The sequence below is a fragment of the Primulina eburnea genome, chromosome 12, assembly GCF_022965805.1.
Source record: "Primulina eburnea isolate SZY01 chromosome 12, ASM2296580v1, whole genome shotgun sequence".
Taxonomy (NCBI): Eukaryota; Viridiplantae; Streptophyta; class Magnoliopsida; order Lamiales; family Gesneriaceae; genus Primulina; species Primulina eburnea.
Window position 1 is genome coordinate 1,719,540 of NC_133112.1, and position 24,228 is coordinate 1,743,767.

General features: G+C 35.5%; 3 protein-coding genes across 4 annotated transcripts; 2 read left to right on the plus strand and 1 right to left on the minus strand.

Annotated features, from left to right (window-relative positions):
• The first annotated feature begins 69 nt into the window (after positions 1-69).
• On the plus strand, positions 70-5,065 carry LOC140808113 (zinc finger CCCH domain-containing protein 6-like). 2 transcript variants are annotated; one of them, XM_073165139.1, is made up of 4 exons: positions 70-422; positions 2,713-2,922; positions 3,468-3,592; positions 3,680-5,065. In XM_073165139.1, the coding sequence occupies exons 1-4, from the start codon at positions 363-365 to the stop codon at positions 4,809-4,811; spliced, it is 1,527 nt and encodes a 508-aa protein (XP_073021240.1). In that variant the 5' UTR covers positions 70-362; the 3' UTR covers positions 4,812-5,065. The 2 variants fall into 2 exon arrangements, with proteins under 2 accessions (XP_073021240.1, XP_073021241.1); XM_073165140.1 differs by lacking the exons at positions 70-422; positions 2,713-2,922 and adding an exon at positions 2,929-3,392.
• A 163-nt stretch (positions 5,066-5,228) lies between these two features.
• LOC140808112 (uncharacterized) lies at positions 5,229-8,904 on the minus strand. The gene is made up of 7 exons (XM_073165138.1): positions 8,495-8,904; positions 7,400-8,017; positions 6,797-6,987; positions 6,293-6,516; positions 5,984-6,183; positions 5,596-5,721; positions 5,229-5,514 (listed from the first exon to the last, which is right to left on the minus strand). The coding sequence occupies exons 1-7, from the start codon at positions 8,648-8,650 to the stop codon at positions 5,416-5,418; spliced, it is 1,614 nt and encodes a 537-aa protein (XP_073021239.1). The 5' UTR covers positions 8,651-8,904; the 3' UTR covers positions 5,229-5,415.
• A 9,621-nt stretch (positions 8,905-18,525) lies between these two features.
• LOC140806990 (filament-like plant protein 4) lies at positions 18,526-23,919 on the plus strand. The gene is given in 8 exon segments (XM_073163611.1): positions 18,526-18,845; positions 19,489-19,608; positions 20,129-20,357; positions 20,434-21,066; positions 21,069-21,796; positions 21,866-22,746; positions 23,008-23,053; positions 23,323-23,919. Coding segments are annotated over 8 exon segments (3,174 nt in total). The 5' UTR covers positions 18,526-18,746; the 3' UTR covers positions 23,761-23,919.
• The last annotated feature ends 309 nt before the right edge of the window (positions 23,920-24,228 follow it).

A 24,228-nucleotide genomic window follows, 5' to 3' on the forward strand; every position in this document is an offset into this window, starting at 1 on the left:
GCGTGTGGTGAAAACAAGTTACAATTATATATAAGGCACGCTAGGATCGTGTGGCGTAATGATATGACTGCAAAAGGGCAAATGGGCAAAAAGCAGAAAAAGTGGATTAGAGGATCTAGGGTTTCTTCGTATTTCTACTCCCCCGTCCCCCATCGTCTCTGATTTTCTTCTCTGTATTTCTCTGTCCATGTATGGCTGCAGACAATTGAAAAGCAATCGATTAAATTTAAACGTGAATCTTTGTTGTATAAGTGATTGCTAAATCGGAAGTTGGGTTTTTATTGCAAAAATCGATCGAATTTTTAAAGACGTGTATCTATATATATATATTTTTAAATCCAATTAATTTACTTGTGAAAAAAATGGGAGGATCGCAGAAATCGAAAAGGGTCTCTTGGGCATCAGATGTTAATCTTTGTCAGGTAAATCTTGTGAAGATTTTTCAGTTACTTCGTCTTGTTGAATGATTGAACTAACTAATTTTATGGCATAGTTATCCACAAGGGGAAAAAGTTGACGTTTATGAACTTAAAAATCTAATCAAAGGTTGGGAACATAATTTATCCAGTTAATCTATATCGGATAAAATGTTAATTTCAACAATTTACTTAATTATTTGATTGTGACATTATTAAAGCGAACTGGATGGATTAAACTTCATTTCATCGTATCTTAACTGAAAGAAACTTTGGAAATAAAGTGAATTCTTGTATTTGGCAATGCTCTGTGTTTTCACAATTTAAAATTGGCTACTGAAATGGGCTGAAAGTGAAATTGACGAGTCTCGCTCATCATTGTCAAGTGTTGATACCAGTAAATATATTTCCTTAATTGTTCGTTAATGATTACATCTGTGATGTTTATATATAGGATTCAGTGTAGCTAATTATTGCAATCTCGTTCTTAAAATTTTAGTATATCATATATGAGTTGAAAATAGTTGGGACAGAAAAAAAATATTCTGAGATAGTTGTCATAAGGAAGGCGTTTGTTACTGACGATTTTGGATAATAGATAAACTAATTTCAAGTATCTAGGATGGGTATTTGGCGGTTTCATATACTGAATCCAGGTTGTTGTCTTGTTTAGCTTTTTATATCAAATTTTATGTGGTTGATTAATGAACTGCGCCAGTTAGTACTTGTGTTGATTGAGTTCAGTTCCTGGGGGCACGCCTAGTGTAGTGATGGCTGATTGTCGCCTCGTTTTCATTGAAACATTATACGTGAGTATTGGCTGGCATATGAATGAAAAGAAATTATAATATTTATTATTTTTGGTGGAACTGAATATATATGAAGGTAAGATTAGAGCGTGCCTGGTGCAAGTCTTAGTCCATTTATTTTGCGGCGAAGACTGATGAGTGTCTGATTTGTGGTAGTTCGGAAGTTCTAAGTTTTAAATCAATCATGGGCATCAGAGAATAAAGTTGAATAGGTGATAAATTGTAGGACTTTGTGAGGAAACAGTAAGTAAAATTTCAGTTGGAGTGACGTCATTGTCATACTGACGCCAAAATGGTGCTATCTGGAACACTCCAGGTGTCTCATGGCTATTGTTTGTCATTCGTTGCTGCAAAGTGAAATGCGAAGAACGAAAATGAGCTGAGGGATTTTAAGTAGCTTTTGGCAGGACAAGTTATAGACTTTGCCGATCCTTCTTCATGTTTAAGTACATAAGCAAGCTGAGTTAAGCATGTTTAACCATTGCTACTTGTATATGAAGTTTTCCGATTAAAGGGAGCTTCAGATTTTCACTTCTTTTCATTTACCGAATCTGTTGCTATTTGGTCAAGAATGGATAATCAGCTACAGATTTTACACCAATCTCTTTGGACAGTGAAAGAGATAATGTACTTCTCTATGACAGATGTATAGTAGAAATATTAACAATTAGCCCCCTAAATTCCTACACTTCACATCTACTTCATCCGTGATTGTGTTTGAAAAAATTTTCCTTTTGGCTGTGTGGTTTGTTGCTGTATATGGATTTATGCTGCATTGGCAATTTGCAATAATTTCATCCTGGAAAAAGCATAATAGCATATTGATTCCTCTTGCTCAAATTTAATTGGAAACAAATTGGTGTCTGTCTCTAGCATCTCCTGCATGGCTAATGACATAGATGATGCGGAGAACATTCATGCATTGGCTGGAGAGAGTGAGAGATCTTTCTTTTACTTGCGATATCACTGTGATGTGAAGTGCTTGGGTCCTTACTTCATGTGCATTTCCTTGCGAATGTGCTATTCTCATACATTTATTTGTAATATTCATGCCATCTTCGGTCTGGCATCAATTACGTTTGAAATTCAGTGTTATTGGCTCTGTGTGTGTGTGCGAAGGTGCGGAAAGTGTGTCCCAGATTGGAGTCCGGACTCGATTGTTGGACTTTCAGTGATGTGGTTTGTTTAGTTGTCCACTTTGTTGGAACATGCACTTGTGCCCTCAATCTTTGTATCTGGTGCAGCTTTGTGTGCTTAGGTCTACAGTTGTTTTCTCTGGTAAAACTAGTAGTTTCAACTCCAGCTACTCATTGTTAAAGTAGCCTGTAGAGTTTGTATCCAATCAAAATACCCTAGGCATTCTCAGGCGAATAGTGTCAATCAAGTCCTCTCAAATAACATGGTCCATTATAGTTGTTGAGTTACAGATATACTGATTCTCGTCCTAAATTGCTATGTAATATAGACTTGTGCCTTCCTTTTGTCAGGTAAGGTTGTTTTTGTCGGAAGAATCTCCCTCACAAGTTGTATTGGGAACACAAGATCACCTCCAGGCAAAGACGCCATGGCCAGATCAGTCAGGGGATGCAGGAACCGATGACAATTTACCACCAGGCTTTGAAGGAATCCAGCCTACAAATCTTTGGAGAGTCAATCTGTCTCAAATACCCTTGGTTACATGGAGATGGCCTCCAAGAGTAAGTCTACGGTTTTTATCTTAATCTCTCCATATATTGCTAAACCATTATGTTTAAGGATGTAGATAACTCTTTCATGTTCTTCAGGATCTATTTGTTCACTTGTAAATTTGACTTGACTGGGGTGAAGCTGGGATTCCCTAACTTTGGATCATCTTTTTGACAATAATAAGTCCTCCGTGCGATTTCATATACAGTTTCTCGCGACCGACTTATGTATAGTGTTATGGTATCGGCTTGTGGAATATGTTGTACTTGTTAGTTCATATTTCAATCCTAAATCTTCAATATGTTCTCAGTTCAGAGTTTAATTTGGATTCAAAGTGTATATTGAGTTTACAGTGTCATAATTCTAACACGGTTGGCTTTCTGAGCATTGATTCCTCGATACGACAGTCACCCTCTCCTCAGGTGAGTAACAGAGGGGAGAGATATTATTGATGGTCACTGGGAAAGTTGAGCTTCTGCATGTGTGTAGTGCTCATGTGTGCCAGGAATGTACAAGTATTGTATTCTTCTGAATCTCACATTTCAATTCTTCGCAGTTTGAAGTGAAGAGTGAATGGGCAGTGGTTGCAGGGGAAGAGAGCACAGAAATTGAAGCAGAGAATCAACGAGAAATGAGAGTTCTAGAAGCCGTATATCCACGGCCCTCAGCTATTCCTCCAAAGTATGATAATTAGTCGATGATTGATCTTTCACGCTTCCAATGTCCTTTGTTTTGTGCATTAATCATTAAGTTTCTATCTTTCATCAGTCCTTCCGCATTAGAATGTGCTGAAGACTCAATTGCCAATTATCAAAACACTCCTGTGGTTCCTATCACACCAATTGAAGATGAGGACGCTGCTGCATTGGATAACACAACATTTACCTCTGTGGCAACTAACAGCCACCTTGCAAGCTCACATCCCAATCACTTGCCCCATTCGTCGATTTCATCTCATGGCAGTACCACAAATGGAATTTTATCTACAGATGTAGAGCCCGATGTTGTCTCTGCTGCACAGGCTGCCTTGACTTCAATCTTGTCAAATGGTGATCAACATAATCTGATAGATCGAGAGTTGCTTATGAAAATTCTCGGCAATCCAAAAATGGTCGAGCAACTCTTGACAAACCATGCCACTTCTTCCAGTTCGCAGAATATGCCAGCATCTGGAATGACTAATATGCCCTCCTCCAAGTTTCAGTGTCTGCCAGTCATCGGAGGACAACCCGGTACAACTTCCAGCACACAACTTATGCTATCGTCTCATTCATCTAATTTGCCATCATACAGCTTGCAGAACGTGCCATTCGTTGGAGTGCATAATACGCCATCTACCAACACACAGTACCCGCCCATCCCAACACCCACACCCACACCCAATTTAAGGTCACCCCCCAAGCATTCATTTGATTCTATAAACTTTGTCATCGATAGAAGAGGGCCACTCTCTTCTCACCTTTCAAGACCAGAAATCATCGCCCCTTCAACGGTTACAGCAAGTATACCTTTTTACCCCCCTATCAGGAATGTACGGCCTTCTGTACCTGATGTGATGTCAGCACCTTCTCAGGGAGTTCCGTTGGTGAAGGACGTAAATTATTACAAGAGTCTCATTCAGCAACATGGAGAAGAAAGACGGGAAAGTTTGCCTCAATTTGCTAATCAAAGCAACCAATCACTGGGGACAAGTGAAGAACCGATGCATGTGGCAAAATTAAAAGACTCGAAACCAAGGATAACTAAGCCTTGCATCTTTTTTAATAGCCCGAGGGGTTGCAGGAATGGAGCTAATTGTGCATACCAGCATGATGTGTCGTCCCAACAAAGGATTGGTGGTGTTCCAGAGGTTCAAAGTGCCAAGAGGGTTAAAATCGACAGAGAGATTACTGGTACTTGAGCGTTCAATATGCATCCATCTTCATGAATCCATTGAGTGAGTGATGGTTTATGTCTTACCCATTTTTTCATCTTCTTTGCAACGGGAATCAATTCATGTGGATGATTTTTTCTTTTGTTCAGTCTTAATCTGGGAAACGTTGAGCTACCTTTTGTATAATTTTAAGCTGGGGTTACAGACTCATTTTGTTTTGGACTTCATGGGAGATGATCTTTGTGAAGTACTAAAATCCATTGGTTTTGTATATTCTTTTATCGTTGTATTCTCTTTTATGTTGCGACCGCCGATAATTTTGAACTAAGATGGTGCCAACGGTGGCAGATGAATATGAGAAGCAACACTCGGATGAGTTCAAAAGCAACTCTTATATTCGGCATTTTGACGATCCTTAATTGGAAGACCGTACAACTGCAAACATTCTATGATCTATGTATCGGCACAACAAATATGCCAATGATTTATTGAATTTCTTATCAAACGAGTACTTGTAAGTTTATTAAAACAACATAGCGCCACATTGTGTCCCAGTTTACGATTCACGCAAGTTTACACGATGTTGGATGATTATTTTTCGCAACACTATCTGGGTCGAGAAATATATTAATCATCGTTTCTCCCTCCTGGCTGCTTGAGGATTCGACATCATGTCCATCATCAGCTTCTCCGGTGAATCTTCCCAATTAGCAAATGTTTTCAGGTCCACCTGCAAGAATTTCGATCAAAGCAAATGTAACCAATCTCGCACGTGGTTAATTCAGATTATCGACCTCTCTAATGTAGTTACCTTCCGTCTTTGCTCTGTAAAGAGATTTTCTCTCTTCTTATATGAATCTTGAATTTTTATGGCTGTTGCGCCCCCTAATCCCCACACTTCTACTTCAGAAACTGCAGCTTCAACCGGCAAAAAACCCTGAGCACTCACAAAAATAAGCAACCACACAAAACAACAGGACAATCATTCCAACCAAGAGTAATTTATATTAACATTCATAGCACAAGAACACGGAGAGGCTGCAAGCAGGGATGGACTCAAGGAGCAAAAGGCGACTGCGTTTTCTTAGCTGAGCCCGACTCTGATTACAGAGTTACATGAATCCTTCATCACAAATAAAGCACAACCATTCTTTTTCGAAAATTGTTAAACAAATGAAATCCCTGATAATTAACTATACCTGATTTGGAAATAGAGCACCGTGTCGGTAAGTTTTATCAACGGCATGGTGACGTATAGTAACTCTAGCAAAATCCTCATCAATAAATATTCTTTCATTTCCTATAGAACCACCAAATGCAATTCCCACTGGTTTTGGATGAGCATCATACAGTCTACCAGCCGGATGCAAATGGCTATAGACCAAGTTTTTCTCCGTTCCTGTCAAAATAGTGATTAATAGACTTGTCTTAATCTGATCAACCTAAAGAATTTAATTATCAAGGCATGTAATAGTATCATCAAACTAATTAACGTTCTCTGGACTCACCGGAAGATGTTAATGAATTAAAGATGGGACTTAAAGTGTACAAACTTCCGGAATTTCCATAAAATAATTCCTTGTTTTCAAAACCTTGATGAGTAAGTGCACCGATGATCCATCTCCTAGCGCTGCTTGCATCCTCACAAGCAGAAATCAGCACTAGTAATGGACCATTGTAACCGTCAACATTTGACCAAAACCGGTTCAGCCCTTTTCCGTGAAGAGATGATCTGCAGTTTGTTTACAAAAGAAACCATATTAAAATGTCTTGTGAACTATGGATAATCGGCTTAAAAAAAGCAATGGTAATATTACAAGTCAAGACATAAGAGGGGATTCACATAAGAAACCAGTGTTCAGATGATGAAATATTTTTTTTTGTTAAAAACTAGATTTAATAATAAATTCAAGGATATGATACAGACTTCAACACACAAAAAAAATTAAAAATTTCTATACAAGAGGTACTGAGGGAAGGTAATGCAAGAACAAAAATGATAGTGGACAAACCTATATATGAGGTTTTCATTCTTCTCATCAGGATCATCACTGGGGAAGCAAGCTTTTGATATTTCTTCGTATATAGGACTTCTCACTGTAAGTGAGATTGCCCAAGCCCTTCCAGAAGTTAAAAGGCTAGTATCAGAACTTGTTGATGACGGGTTATCATGTGCGGAAGAGCAAGATGACTCTGATTTGTTCTACGATTGGTAGATTGCAACAAATTTTTTGTCAAAAATCAAATCCCACGTGCATGTAAAACTAGAGAAAAATGATACAATGAAGATGACATGATAAAAATTCTATCCTCGTGATGATTCTAAAGTGCACAAATCCAGAACAAGAAAGGTACCACCAATACCTATTTATTTGGGGAACCAAACGAGGGGTGACAGGGGATGGTCGCCCTCTTGAGTGAAAAAAACAGTAAAAATATTTTACATGTAGTTTTTCTAAACTTTTGGATCTGCCATTCTGCCTCCAAGTATAACAAATATACAAGAAAATCTCAATTTGATATAATTAGTTGTAGGTAGGGCAATTAGGGAAAATAAAACTAGATGGCGCTGAGTATGTCATGTAAGGTGTCTGTATTTTAGGCAACGGGACTACCTCACAGGTGACAAGGTAGCAAAGTCTTGAATGGACGAACTGTGCTAGGCAATCTGCTAGATTTGGTACAGTCTTCAAACCCCACGAATGAATTTTCGTAGCCATAAGCTGAATATCCACGTCTGAAACATCGGAAGTCCAAAAATCCAACTCATGATCACTTTCCACACATGATTCAATAGCTGATAATAATAAGTGAGAAATATCAGGAAGACTGCATTTCCCTTTACTCTTCCCCATATTCAACTTCAATGACCTAGAATCCCATGAGAATATCCAACAAATCAAAAGAAGCCTTAGAACCTCACGAGGCGATAGCGATCCCCCAATCTTACAATCATCATCATACTGCTCAAATTGCAAATTCACGGGAAGTCCGGCCTCGGAACATGTCTTGGAAAAAACTCGTAATAAATTGTTGAAATATGTTGAAGCCACTGCTCTTCCACAACATTTTGTGTAACCTCTCAAGAAGTCAATCCAATTCACTCCATTTTCATCAGTAGGAAAAAACAAGTCAACTATCGTCGTGCCCAGATGACTGAACATAATGGATAACTCCTTAGATGCTACCGTATAGTCAGATTCGAAGTTATCCAGACTCAACTCAAAACATTTCTGAAATAAATTGGAAAACACCTCAGTGAACCAAATTGCATAAATTAGATAAATTTATGAAGGTCAATGAACAAACCAGTATTCCTCGGGCAAAGTATGAAAGTTGCAAACATTCAGCATACAGCGATCTTTTTACTATCCTAACTCATACACTTAATCAGTAGAATTATCTTTCTCCAAAATATCTGATTATTAGACAATAAAAAAACCATCTTAATATAAACGCAAAGTATTCACTCTCTATCTAAAAAACAAGAAAAAAGAACTGAACTTCTTGTTCCAGAAACACAAAACTTCCTGTACAAAGTTTAATCAGTTTGCTAAATGGAAATTACTGACATCCATTATGAATGCCAGCAAACGAAAGGGTCCACCAATTAACGAGATATAACTCTTAATTTTACGGAGATATAGTGGAAATACCTATAAACATAAAGAACTTCCCAAGAATAAAAATCTGATCTTTGAAATAATCACCTTCAGAGAGTGAACGGGAACTGATTTATTCTGAGGATCAGAAAGAAGAGAGAACGCCTTCTGCAGAGAAGGGAGGGCTCCAGTTGACGCAGCAAGTGATTGTACTTCACGCAGCTCCGGCGATTCCTCTTGCTTACTTGAGGACGATTGGCCCATTATTGGTTTCTAATTGTTGCAACAAGTGTGGAAACTGCTTGAAGATCCAACCCAATATTGAAATCCTTTTACCGCGAAGATAATCTTGAATTCGCAAATAGTTAGACAAAAACTTTTGACATGGGACATGAATTTTATCACATCTCAGCCGTCAATTTCACATATTTAGGACACGGGGTTCGCAAAGATAAAGCTGACTCTGGCATTGTCACCATGATCTTCTTTTGGTTTCTTCTTTCCTTTTCTCGATCGAACGAGCCAGACCTAAGCCCCCACAGCGGGGGCCCATTTCAGTGATAATCCGCGTACACGTAAACGATGAATAAACAATATGCACGGATGATGAATATATAAAATTATCCGAAATATGAAATTTGATGATATGTTGCATATCAATATAGTTGTTTAATATAGATAATGCATTAATATATATATATATATATATATATATATATATATATATATATATATAATATTTTGATGAATGAATAAAATTATATATTTCAATAATCGACTCGTTGCCTTGTTAATTTTGTTAGGAGTGTCAATTCGGTTGGGTCGGGTTGAGCAATAGTACTATTTAAAAATTGTTCAACCGAACCCGAGCTAACCCGAAAACTCTCAACCCGAACCTGACCCGAATCAATCAGTATAACCTGATATTGAATTTTTTAAATAAAATTAAATAAAATTCAAAATAATAATATTTTAATTTAAACACATAATAACAAAATCTCCCTCGTATATATGATTTAAATTTGAAAGTCCAATTGTAAAAAAATAAAATATATTTACTAAATCAAATAAACAATTATTTAAAAAATAAAAAATGTTAAAAATAAATATTAAATAATGAAAATTTATGATATAAATATACGATAAATATTTTTCAGACATATAATATAAAAATATAGGCAATATTTATTAATTATATATTTTAAAAAAATTAAAATTTTCGGGACAACCCGAGCATTTTTTCGGGTCGGCTATAGGGTCCAACCCGATCTGACATGAACCCGAAAAGCCAAACCCAAACCTGATTTTTTTCGGGTTGAACCGTGTCGGGTTATGTGCCGTATATGATTTTGACACTCCCAAAATTTTGTTCAAAATATTAGCACTAATTAGCATGTTTGTTGATATTATTATTTGTATATTATCTGTATGTGTCAGACGGATTGACATGATACATATTTACAAAAAAAAATTAATAATTTTGACATAAAAATTAATATTTTTTATGGACATTTCGGGTAATCAATATCACAAAATTTACCCGCTCAGAGGAGTTTTTGTGTTCGCATATTTGACCGACGATTTCGAGTGAGAATAAATCTAGCAAGCGAACTAGGTCAAGTTATAGTAAATGAATGATGAGTCCAAGTATCGATCTTCACAGAGACTAATATTTAATTACTAGAATTTGTATAACTTAATTTAAGCTAGACAAAATAAATAAAAAGATGATATATAGATTATTAATCTAAACTATTAAATAAAATAATTGCAACTAAAAATGATGAATTCAACTATCAAGGAGGGATTCAAATTCAAATAAAAAAGTAAGACACACAATGATACTCAAAAGTACCAAACTCTACTATGTTCATACGTGTTAAAATTCAATTAATTATTTAATTCTTGACAATAATGGTGAAATCCTCAATTTTATTTATTAAATGATTCTTTGAGTTAATAAACCTATTTAAATCTAACAATCCAATTATTTTTAATTAGATCTAAATGAATTAAACATTTGTGGAATTTCAGTTTTCACATAAAACTGCACATTGAAACTGAATATTATTTTTAGTCAGTTTAATCATATGTTGATGGCGTCTTTGTTGTTATATTTAATCAACCATCTTCTGATTCGTGATTAATCAATATATATGTAAATTGTTGATCAGACTATTAAAAAGAAGTATTAAACTAACATCAATCAATAATTAAAATCAAGAAAAATAATATATTGAAAATTAATGAAATATCAAACAAAGTATTGTTTGGCTCTATCGTGGTCTTAATCTAAAGAAATTTATTTTATAAATTCAAAACATAAGTGAAAATTCAAATTTAATTTCATAGAAGAAAAAAAAATAAAAAAAGAATAAGAAGAATTCTTAGTGAATTTTTTACGTGTGTTCAGGAATTCCTACTACTTCAACGAAGTTCTTCTAGCTAAACAAACATGACTTATCATCCATTGTCCGTCCTTTGGAAGAGTTATATCTTCTGGAGTTGCTTGAAATATATTAAAAGGACATCATTTGTGCATGGTGGTCTTGCATTGTTGAAGGGATGTACGAATGAGGAGATGTCGCTTTTCTCTGCGATGGCTCGGGCGGTTTGGTTTGAGACTTGTAAGAGCACTCATGACAACTCTTTTCCCAAGATAATTATCAATTTTGATTAGGTTAATTTTCTCATTTCTGGACGCCTCTCATGGAATTTTTGGGCAACTTCACACGGCTTTCATCAGACAAAAATTGTGGAAACCTCACTTTAAATAGTCAACTACGATTAGATTTGGATGCCCAAATCTATACCCGAACACTTAAGTGGGCTTAGCCCGAATCGTTGACATTTCTTTTGGGTCAGACCCAAAGACAGAACTTGATCGAATTCACGTGGGCGCACATGTCAACACTTGATTAGGGCCACTTCATTGTCCAAAATGTGAAAAGGTGACACCACACACCGAGCGTGCAAAAACCCGCGTATTTCTTCATGCAAAAAAAAAAAAAAAAAAAAAAAAACACATCCATTCGCTAAAGAACGAATAGAAAACCCAAGAATTCATGGACCATTTTTGACTCAGCTCATCGTGACAAGACTATGAGAAATGAGACAAAATCACATGAATGAATTATATATGTGGTTTTATGGCAAGTCAGCAACTGATTTTATCGAACAGATTTTTTATCTAAGTCGCAGCTAATCAATCCACATGTGGAAAAAGAATAACCGAAACTTCGACGATAGATATTTTTTCGATATAGTGTAACTTACATGATACTTGATATTCTACCTTTGCTATGCCTGATAAATTATATTCTAGGTGTTTTTTTTTTTTGGCAATCAATGCTCGTGTGTCCCATGTTTGAAATCATGTTTCTAATTAAAAACAATCATATATTTGCGCACTTTCTTTTTCTTGGTTGCACAATATTGAAGCATGAATCATTTGCCAGAAATTCCATTTCACAAATGCAATGATAACAATCAAATCTAGTAATTGTTTCAAGTCAAAATTACCTTTCACGGTCAGTAATTAGATTGGCGGTCCAGTTCATCAGATACGATCCAAGAACTCTCCCCTTGTTTGTTGATTAAAAAGTCAAAATTTTCAGTTACACGAGTCTAATCTGTCACCAATTAAGTTAATTAGCATGTCTTAATCATGCCATTTAGTTATTCTACTATTTTCAATCTAGCTAACATCTCGTTAATTAGCTTTCCATAATTAATTAGGAGTCCTAGCACTAATTAGAGAAGATGCTTGGCTCGTATGTGTGTGTGTGTGTCTAATATGTATAGACTTGGGAAAATAATGGCATAATGGCTAGTTGGGACCAAGATTTCGACAAGAAGGAATTGGGTTTGTTTGTATCCAATAACACACAGAATTCATGGAATTTTGTGAAATGGCCAATAATTTCGAGGTACGAATGTAATAAATTCCTACAAGGTACGATGAGAAGGAAAAGTGAGGCATAGAAATTGAGAAAGTGTCGATACATTTGTATGGTTTGGTTTGGTGTTAATTATCAAAGGCAAAGTCGAATCCGATGTAAAAACATGATGCTTTGGCATAAAAGGGCAAATGGGTAGTGGAGTAAAGCTGTATCGAACTTGTGGGTTGTAGGGTCCCTAAAACCATTATAATTATATTCCCTCCAAATCTTATCCCTCTTTTATGCTAATCAAACCCCTTCCGTATCCACAAAGCAAACATTCAAAGTTTCCATGCCCATTACTAGTTCAAGAAATTGTGGAGCTTCCCCTTTTCCTCATCCCAATATCCCCCAAGATTCATTATATTCTATGCATATACTAAATATTAATCATAAAAACTCACGTTAGACCGTCTCACATATCATTTTTGTGAGACGACCCAATGCATAAAAATTATTATTTTTTATGTCAACATATATGATGTTTTGAGTGAAAGCATCATTTATTATGTCGAAAATATTACTTTTCACTGTAATTATGGATCATGTCGACTCGTTTCAGGTAGGAGACCTGCTCAATATATTTGATAGATGTAATTTTATAGTTAATTAGGTTTTATTGTCCTCTGATTGGCATAGTTTTTCTTCAATATTATGAACAGAATCCGAATCCGTATATGCCTATTTTGGGTATCATTGTATATCATATGGGTTAATAACTATGTTTGGCTATGCTTGTCTTTCACTTTGATTAGTCATAATTGCAAATAAGAGGGAAAAAAGGTTAATACAGACAAAGTTTGGAGCTCTCAAATTCCATGAAACATTGGGCAGTACACAAATTGATGATCAAAATGTATAATTATGTGTGGGTTATTTTTTTTAATTCAAACTCATCTTCGTAAATTTAACGATACTCCACACAGTTTATTTAATGAAACTTGTGACAGAAGCATCTCCAGAAATATTAATTTTATATATAGAGGAAATATATTTTGGCCCTTTGGGTATATTATAAACAAAAACTTCAACTTAATATGCTATGATCATATCACTCTAGCTAGCTGGATAGTGGAATTTTCTCTTTGTCCTAACCACCGCAAAATTCATAATTTCAGTCCCTTTTTTATTGGCAATTTATTTATTTTTTGAGTAGGTATCTTATGAGACGTTCTCACATATTTTTATATGTGAGACATGTCAACCATATCGATATTCACAATAAAAAGTAATATTTTTTCATGGATGACCAAATAAAATATCCATATCACAAAATACAACTCGTAAAACTGTTTCACACAAATTTTTACTTTATTTTTTTAGGGCAATAATCAGCTAGTGGCTCATGGGAGCCTATATTTTTTTTTAAAAAAAATATGGTAATGGTATGCCTTTAAATATTTCATTGCTTTTGGAATGTTATCCACCCATTTGCGTAGGAAACATTATATATGAATTAAAAAATGCCAATAAATTTTAATTGCAAATCATGTATATATATATTTAATCAACGTGCGAGTAAAAATTAGAGAAAATAAAACTTGTATATTTTTTTTTTTTGTTTCTGCTCATATTATCAGTCAATTCATATTCTTATCATACATACTTACATATTCAAAATATTAGACATTTTCCACAAGAGTGTTGATATGACGCTTGATGTTGTTGATGCATTCAACCTCACATCAAAACTCTGCTGAAAAATGAATTAAATGGAAGAAAAAAATGTACATATTACTGAAATAAAATAGTAAATTAGTTGATATAATGACTGGAAATACAATTTAAGGAATAAAAAAGGTTTTTCTCGCTAAAATTTACCGAAAAACATATGAAAAGTTAGAGAATTGGAAATAGTGTGTATTTACATGAAATGGATAACTCAACTAACCCTAGTACGAAACCGCGAGGAAAAAAAAATTAAATGTATAATCAACATTTCCACATTTTGAAGCTTTGCATTTATACGAACAAGATTGAATAGGCTTAATTTCAATACATTAAATATGTTAATAATCAACCGCCTTTTCATCATAATAGTTATTAATTTCATCATTAATCATATTTATTTATTTAGTCCAAAATTTACGGTTTCATTCAATCGTGCAACTATTTTACTTTAAATGGTGGTTTGTAAATTTTCTGGCACTTCCTTAATGTTGGAGTTTGTACGAATTAAGTATAATAAATTGCAATTAAAGTTTTTAAATGATTGGAAATTAATTTAATTAATAAGCTTTGTTTCGAGTAAATTTAACCTAACCTAACCTAACCACGACCGTAAAAACTTTCCATTTTCTACTTTTGCTTGTACCAACTGCAACGAGTACAAATATGGAGTGATGTTTATCGAGCCAGATTTTGATATTATTGAACAAAATAACTTGATAATTGACTTAAATTATATAATTTCAATTTCCTTTTATTTCATTAAATGCTGGTTAGTTTTGTGTATTGGTGCTGTACGTACATACTCTCGAACTAGGCGCCGGTGACGGTGTACTGTCGGCGTACAATTTAATATGAAGGCGACAGTGAATTCTACTTAAGTTCCAATCTAAAATGGTTACTCGGTTGAAAGCAAAACGACTATTTTTCCCTATTAAAGTGCACGATTGATGTTTTATAAAGGTTGTATAAAGTTTTTTTTTTTTTATATGTGTATAGTATGTACTTCAGGGGTGTAAACGAGTTTGATTGAGTTGAATATGGCGAAAATTTGAATGTTCAAATTCGGTTATAATTAGTTTTATTTGAATTCGAGCTTGATTCGAAGTTCTAAAATTTTTAAAAAATTTGTTTGAATTAAAGCTCGAGTTCGAGCTCGGCTCGAAAGATTCTAATATCTTCACGAAGTATTTGAATTATTTCTCGAAAATAAGTACTTGAAATACTCGAAATTTATTTATTTAATATATTATATTATATATATTTATAAAATACTAAACTCGCGACGACTCGCGACTGTTGAAGAAAATAATTTGGACTCGAATTAGACTAAAAAAAGTTCAAATATATTTGAGTTTGGCTTGAATACGAATCAAATATTTTTCGAGTCAGCTTAAAAAACTCGCGAACTGGCTCGATTCATTTACACCTCTACTATGGACTCGGAGTGTTTTATAGATCATCAGGTGATATCTTGTAAATTTCATGCTATAGTTATTCATTTTTGAGCATTTGAACTAGCTTTTTGAGAGTGAAGTTAGATTTAAATATTGATCTTTGTCATTTTATTCATTCAATTGCTTCTTTTTGTTCTATGTAAAGCTATAAAATATAATTAGAGTCTTTCTCATCATAACAAAATGAGTTTTTCTTATGATTTTTTTTAAAAAACATAAGTTTTACTTCTAACTCCCACACAACAAAAATTCATGGCTCCAATTCCGTTGACAGACAGCATGCCCGGGGGACCCGATTAACGTTTCTTTGGTTATTTCAGTAATTAACAAATAATTTCATTCCAACATAATTTTTTTCTTATTGATATTAGTTCTTATTCCTGAAATGTTATTTTACCACTTGGTGGAGTTTGCTGGGGTTGTTGGACTGCCGACAAATGTAGGAGATTAAAAAAAACAAAGGAGTATGGTCTCTGTGGACGACACGTGTCGTGTGGGCCTACTTTGCGGTGGAAGCGACGAAAGGCAACTCCCTTGTTTAGCGGTCCCCACTCTATTAAATAAGACGGGGCTCAAACCTCCTCTGGGTCTCTCGCCCGTACCTCAACTGTAATGACGCTCTAATTTTGTACAATCTCACTCTGTTTAATGCAATTAAAATCTTCTTAACAGTCTAACTAACGTTAAAGTAATCAAACTTTAAATCCTAATAAAAAAAATTAGATATAAAGTTAAATATCTGTATTGGTGGTGTCTTTTAAAGTATGGATATTTGGTTTTACTTTTATGTAATATTATTTTTTTTTACTGAGATTAAAATCGTCGGCTGACTCGAGGGGATGATCGATTTACTGATTCGAATCGACAGTCCTAGTACGGTATTGATAAAAGTCAATAAGAAATTAAGAAGATTTATTGAATATGATTTTAAATGATTACTGCAACAACAAAGAAAAAAAGAGGAAAAAACTGTTCTAAAATTGTATTTTTATTAACGACTGAGACGGTGGCCCCATCAACAAAAACTACACATTTTTCTGAGTAGATTTCTTGTGAGACGGTCTCACGAATTTTTATCTGTGAGACTGAGTTAATCCTACCGATATTCACACTAAAAAATAATATTTTTTCATGGATAACCTAAATAAGATATTTGTATCACAACATATAAATCTTGAGATCGTCTCACGCAAGTAGTTTGTCCAATTTTTTTGATTAATTTAACTAAACTATCCATACATATGAGATTCGAACATGAGACATAGATCTTGAGCCTTCATCCTTGTCAACATAATATCATCTCTGTTTGTTTTTGGGGTCCCGAGCTTTTTTTTACTTGGTCGAGGGAATTCTGTCTCACATACGTATGATACATGTAAATTTTATTGAAATGAAATGCAAATAGAAGGTGTGCATTAAATAGAAGGCGTGCATTGGGGATATATATATATATATATATATATATATATATATATATATGTAAAAGAGGATCCTTTTGCTATTCAGAGTTAATTTGTTACTGTATTTTCTGTCGCATACATTTGTTGGTCCATTAAAGTGACTGTTACATTTCTTTCAGTTTTCTACCATTGTGAATTATGCGAATGCTTAGACGACACATTGTTAACAAGTTACTGCCCCTAATGAAATAAATCACACCGGAAAATATTTGAAATATAGTATATTATTTATATTATACTCCTATATAGTAAAAAATAATATTAATGAAGTTTTATTTAAACAATAATAAAAATAATGACGTAATAAATGGGCCCATAGTTGTGACTTGCGAGTTTCTGGTATGACAAAAACTTATGTGAGACGGTTTCACGGGTCGTATTTGTGAGACAGATCTCTTATTTGGGTCATCCATGAAAAAGTATCATTTTTTATGCTAAGAGTATTACTTTTTATTGTGAATATGGGTAGGATTGACCTGTGATTATGATTCGTGAGACTGGTCTCATATGAGACTCACTCTACTGATACTAGATATAGCGGCCCGCAGCACACGTAAGAGTCCGGTTGCAGGCTCACCTTTCGTGACGGTGGTCCAAATGCACCCGATTGCTTCACTATTATATACTATATTCCTTTCTTCCTACTAGCATAAAAACACTTTTAAATTAAGTTAATTAAAAAAAAATAGAGCTCTAAAATTTAAAAGGCTAATGTGTTGGAGCTTTCCTACGTCTTCTCCAGCAAGTGATACCAAACACTGAAATACTTTCACCACTTCCATCGGACCCCAACCACATCCCATTCCTCCACTTTTTTCTCTCTACAAAACCCGCTCAACAAACACCGAACCAACTGCATTCTCAATTCCAGATCCTGATTTATCTTCCTTCAATCACAAATCCACCGTTTTTGTCGAAGCCGCATTGCTGGGAGTAATTATACTGACCCCAGTAGCTCGTAAGTGTTTGAAATTTGACGCATACGCTAGCAAAAAAGGCATGCACGGGTTGCGTGCATTTGATTAGTTTTTTTTTTTTGGGTTTGTGCTGATTTTAGCCCTGAGTGGAAGGATACATTACTCAGAGGCTTGTTCCTTTTTCTCGGGTTCGCTTTGTTTTCTGTGCCGTGGAAAGCAATATTTTCGGGGGAGGGTCTTATATTTGAGTAGTATTTCTTTTTCCTTATAAGACTTGTGGGCTTCTCTTTTCATCTTATTTGCCTCCTTTTTACCACATTTGTTGGAACTTTGCTTCTGGGTTTGTGTTTTATCTGATTTTCAGCTGGAAAGTTGTAGATATGGTTCTGTTTCGTATACTTAAATCCTTGTTGATTTGTATTAAGATGCTGTTGTCTTATTTGATTTATATTTTTTGTTTGTAATTACCAAAATTGTTATTGTGCTCTAGTCTTGTCTTCTGTCTTCGTTTGATTTATTCATGGTGATGGAACTACTCCATTTTTAGCTAATTGCATTATTCATTCAGGATGCATGTATATCTGTAGCATATGGGTTATTGTTAGTCCTTAACACGGACTAAAGTAAAATAGAAAAATATGTTTTTCTACGAATTATCGATATATTTATGTAAATGTACTTGGTTTTGTGAGTTTTTTCTTCTTTTATTTTTGATTGATATCGATGATATGGAATTCTTAATTCTTAACTATTACATGTAACTGAGGCTTGGCGCAAAAAAGTACGTGCATCTTTTGGGTACTTTTACCAGGATAAAGCTTAATGGCTGAAACTTTTCCATCCATTGAAATAATATCTCAGTGGTTTCCCTGTAATGCTGTACCACTCCAATTTACACCGATCTTAGCTACAGAGTAATGAGACCTGTTTCCACTTTGGACCAATCTCAGTGGCTGAAACTCTTTTTAACTCCAATTTTGATTGTTTCTGGTGGCCTATCCTTTTCTTTGTCTACGGTGCGTGTTTTTAATCATAAAGATTCGTGGCTTGCTTTCATAGCTTCCACAGTTTTGTGGTACTGAATATGCTTTAAAGATTTGACAAAGTTGTCTCGGGTTTACTAGTCTGGCCGTCCAATTATTTGCGCTTACCCTTAGGATCTGGAAATGTCTATAGCTTCGGATGTCCAAGCTTCTTCATCATTAATGATCTTTTATCCTTTTTTGATTTCACAAAACAATTGCTATGTATCTATTATTTGGATATTTATCGTTGGTTGCAATATGTTAACCGGCTGAAGTTTCGACAGTAGTTTTGTATTTGTATAAATAAGTCAATTAAAGTGCATGTCCTGTAAGAATCCATCTCCTCGTGGTAATCAGTTACATATGTTGATCGCGAAAGTTAGCAGCATTGTGGAATCACAAACTCTCGAGATGACCTCTTTAATTGCTAACACGTCATTGAGTGAAAAAATGATGTTTAAAAGTCTTGACTGAAAACATCATGTTCTATGATTCGATTGGCCTGGGACCTTCACTTTTATTCCTTGATGTTTGTTGTTGCCAATTAATCTTCGTCTGCATTTCTCCGTTCAAGTGATTTAGATCTCGACCTTTCTTATAACTTCTTGTTCTCATAACTTGTTTGTATCGACAGCCTACAATGGATAAAAGAAGTTGGCCCTGGAAGAAAAAGTCATCTGACAAGCTAGCAGCCGAGAAAGCAGCAGCAGACTCTTCACCCGTGCCTTCAGACATAGGTGCCACTCAACTCAAGGTTGATCGATACTCTTGTGGTTCATTCTTTTTTCAAGTACACTCAAATGAACAAGGTTGATCCATTGGCTTTTTTCGTTGCAACGTGTTTTGAATTTTTACCAGAGGATCAGTTAGTTGCAACATGTTTGAATTTCTTACGAGAGGATCAGTTACTGGTGTTGTTAAAGAGTGTTTTTGATGGTCTCCATTTCTGGTGTGAACAATTTCGTTCCTCTAAAGCTTAAAAGTTGTGTAGATTAAATTGTATGACACAAATCTACGTTATTTCTTCCCCACCCTCGTTTCATTTATATAATATGGATTACCTAAATAATTTCCTTCAGTTCTTTGTACTCTTTTTCCTCTATTAGTAATTTATTTTATTTCTTTTTGAAAATACAAATAGAAGCTTCAGTTCATTTTTGGCGTGATTTCCTGTGGATCGTTAGTTTTCCATCCACTCCTTGAATTGTTGCTACCATTTGGTTTTTGCTTCTTACTGCATTTGACATACATTGTATTGTTCTGGTAACCAACAGGATAAACAAGACAATAATAAAAAACCGAAGTATGTTCAAATATCGATTGAATCATATACCCATCTAAATGGGTTGGAAGATCAAGTGAATTCTCTCGAGGGAGAAGTGAAAATCTTAGACGATGAGGTGAAGGAACTAAATGAAAAGTTGTCTGATGCTCATACAGAAATTACTGATAAAGAAAACCTTGTGAAACAACACGTCAAAGTTGCTGAAGAGGCTGTCTCAGGTATCCGATAATTGAATTATCCTTTTCCTTTAAGAAAACAGAAGATCATGGAATTAATCACCAACTATTTGAACAGGTTGGGAAAAGGCCGAGGCAGAAGCTGCAACTCTAAAAAATCATCTGGAATCTGTTACTCTGCTAAAGCTCACTGCTGAAGATAGGGCAACCCATTTGGATGGGGCTCTCAAGGAGTGTATGAGACAAATACGAAATTTGAAGGAAGAACATGAAAAAAAATTAAATGAAGTTGTTTTGAGCAAAGCAAAGCTGTTTGACGAGATGAAGCTTGAACTTGAAGCTAAAATCGCTAATTTGAACCAAGAGTTATTGACTTCTGCTGCTGAAAATGCTGCACTATCGAGATCTTTGCAGGAGCGCTCCAACATTTTAATCAAGCTAAGTGAAGAAAAGTCGCAAGCTGTAGATGAGATAGGACTTTCGAAGAGCAAGATTGAGTCCTGTGAAAAAGAGGTGCATTCGCTCAAGTACGAACTCCATATCGCTAGGAAAGAAGCGGAGATTCGCAATGAGGAAAAGAACATGAGTTTGCGATCTGCTGAAGTAGCGAACAAGCAGCATCTGGAAGGAGTAAAGAAAATTGCTAAGCTTGAAGCAGAGTGTCAAAGATTACGAGGCCTTGTTCGGAAGAAATTACCTGGTCCAGCTGCCGTAGCTCAAATGAAACTTGAAGTTGAAAACGTGGGGAGAGGTTTTGGAGAATCTCCCATAGGAGGTCTCCAGTGAAGTCTCATTCAACACATTTGTCCCAACTGCCCGAATTTTCATTTGACAATGCACAGATGTATCAGAAAGAAAATGAGTTACTCACAGAACGTCTACTAGCAATGGAGGAAGAGACAAAGATGTTGAAAGAAGCGTTGTCGAAGCGCAACAGTGAATTGCAAGGCTCTAGGAGTTTGTGTGCTCAGAGTAGCAGCAAACTTCAGTGTTTAGAAGCCCAACTGCTACATAATGGTGAACAGAAGAGTAAACCAAAATCGAATGCTCAGGCCCCTTTTGAAAGTTTCTGTGACAAAAAAAGTTGTAATCCATGGAGTTTCACCTCCATGTCTGAAGAGGGAAATGATGATATTGTAAGCTGTACTGATTCATGGGCTCCATTATTGTCAACTAAGCAATGTCATCTCGAGAAGGGAAAGGATGCTTGTAGTCCATGCAAGTCTGAAAACACAAATCACCTGGACCTAATGGATGACTTTTTGGAGATGGAGAAAATAGCCTGCCTACCAACTGAATCGAATGGGATAGATTCAAGCTCAAATATATCAGGTCGTGCCGTAAATGTGTCTCATTCTCAATGTGGGAAGCAACATTTAATGCAAGCACTGGTGTCTCCTAGAGACGTTGCCACTATAGCAAATTCTCAACTACAGGCAGACCCACTGATCTTTGTGAAGCTTCGATCCCAAATACATACGGTACTTGAATTAATGTGTAAAGAAAATGACAATGAAAAAGTTGTTGAGGATGTTAGGTTTATAATGCAGGATATGCTTGAAACTTTGCATCACAAGTCGGTGAGTGGTATTTCTACTGGGGAAGGTAACTCATTTATAAACACTGTTCAAACTGCCAATCAACAACTAGAAATGGCTCTTGCTCAAATTTACGACTTTGTTATAATTGTTGGTAACGAGGCAAAGATTGTTCCGGGAACGTCTCCTGATGGAGGACTGAATCAGAAACTTGATAGGTTCTCTGCCAAATACAGTGAAGCTTTAAGCAGTGAGATTAATCTCATTGATTTTGTACTTGATGCATCTCATGTATTAAATAGAGCAAGTGAGCTGCGCTTCAATATCCTGGGGTTAAAAAATAATGAAGTGGAAACTGGCAGTTCTGATTGTATAGACAAGATTGCCTTACCAGAGAACAAGGCTGCAGCAGACTCATCAGGAGAGAGGTATACAAATGGCAGTGCTAACTTCTCTGATTCGACATCTGATCCAGATGTCCCACATGATGGGAATCTTGTTCCGACCTCTGAATCTACACCCAAATCATGGAAATGCTCGTTCGAGGAGTTTCAACAGTTGAAGTTCGACAAGGATGGTCTCACTGTGGATCTTGCCGAATGCAAAGAAAACTTTGAAATCACGAAATCTCAGTTGCTGGAAACAGAACGACAACTATCTGAGACTAAGTCACATCTTTTATTAGCTCAAAAGTCCAATAGCTTGGCTGAGACGCAGCTCAAATGCATGGCTGAGTCGTACAAATCACTCGAAGCACGGGCAGAGGAATTACAAACTGAAGTTAATCTCCTCCAAGAGAAAATGGAAAGTTTGGATATTGAGCTACAAGAGGAGAAAAAAAGTCATCAAGATGCACTAGCGAAATGCAAAGATCTTCAGGAGCAGCTGCATAGGTAACTATAATTTTCTTCTCCTCGTACGATTCAGCACTAGCTCGATCTTTCACTAGCTGAAACTGATAGTTCTTGCCTTTTTTTGTAGAGCTTGAGTTAAAGAAAGATTTTTCGATTGTATTTTTCTATTTTTATGTCAAGGTTGTTTTCCTGGTTCCTAGATTATCTTTAAATATTTTTTAGCGTGAGATGGCATTGTTACATTGCAAGGTCTTAATTTATCTGTCGTCCTGAACTTGATTGACTTCATTTCCATTTCAGGATCAAAAGTTTTCCGTCAGCTGATAGTGGTGATAAGACTGGCCAGGTTAGGCTCATACTACATCGTTTTCCTATTATCAGAGATCCTGCAGTCGTCTATGCCTATAAGATACAAATGTGCAGCGAACGAATTGTCGTCGTACTTTTTCTAATTTTTAACGTTGTATCTCTCCCCTAGGAAACCGTTAGATTAAATTGATGTTATCTGATTTCTTAAATTTTGCATATTTGCATGAGCAAAAACACTTGATACGGGTTCTACAATTTTAATAACCTCGTTTTCATTTGTCTCCTTCATCAATTATCCATCCTCAGGAGAAGGATTTGGCTGCTGCAGCAGAAAAGTTGGCAGAGTGTCAAGAGACAATATTTCTTCTTGGAAAGCAGCTGCAAGCATTCCGTCCCCAAACGGAGATTGTTAGTCCAGCAAGAGGTGAGACGACTCAAAAGTTTGAAGTCTCAAACGATGACGAACCATCCATAAGTGGCGCGAATTTGCTAGCAATGGATACTGTCTCTTCTTTCAATATACATAATGCGGTCAAAGAGTCCCACTTGGATCAACTCACCAACATGTTTAATCCATCAGACTCTGAAGCTAACAACCCACCTTGGTCTCCAATCAACTCTGTGCATTCAAAACACCGTCCCTCAAAATCAGGTTCCTCATCTTCTTCGTCTACCCCTACACCAGAGAAACAAAGTCGTGGGTTTAGCAGATTCTTTTCATCAAAAGAAAAAAATGGCCGCTAATGTTTGCATTTAGTAGCTTGTTAATCAGTAAAGTATGTTGAAACAATTGGTGCTAAATCTGATATCTCCTCCCACACATTCCACCTAGCAGGTAGTACTAGACGTTGTAAAAGACTTGAAACCTTTATTATCAGTTCGGATGGGCAATCAAATTTCTAACCTACCTGCCACATTTATTTAAAAAATGGACCTTAAACAAATAATGCAACTTGTTTTATTATGTTAGTTTAACAAATGTTCATGGGATGTTTTGATACCAATAATATGTAGCCGATGCCACTGTTGCCGGTTTACCGCATGTATTGTATGTAAATGATAAAGAGTCATCATGACTTTGTCGTAATTGTGTTTGGAGTAAAATATTAGAGATTATTTTGAACCCGGCTTAGTTGCAAAACAGTTGGTTTCTTGATTGCATACAAAATCAACAAAAAAGTTTCATTAGCACCTAATGTCGTGCTAAGTTTA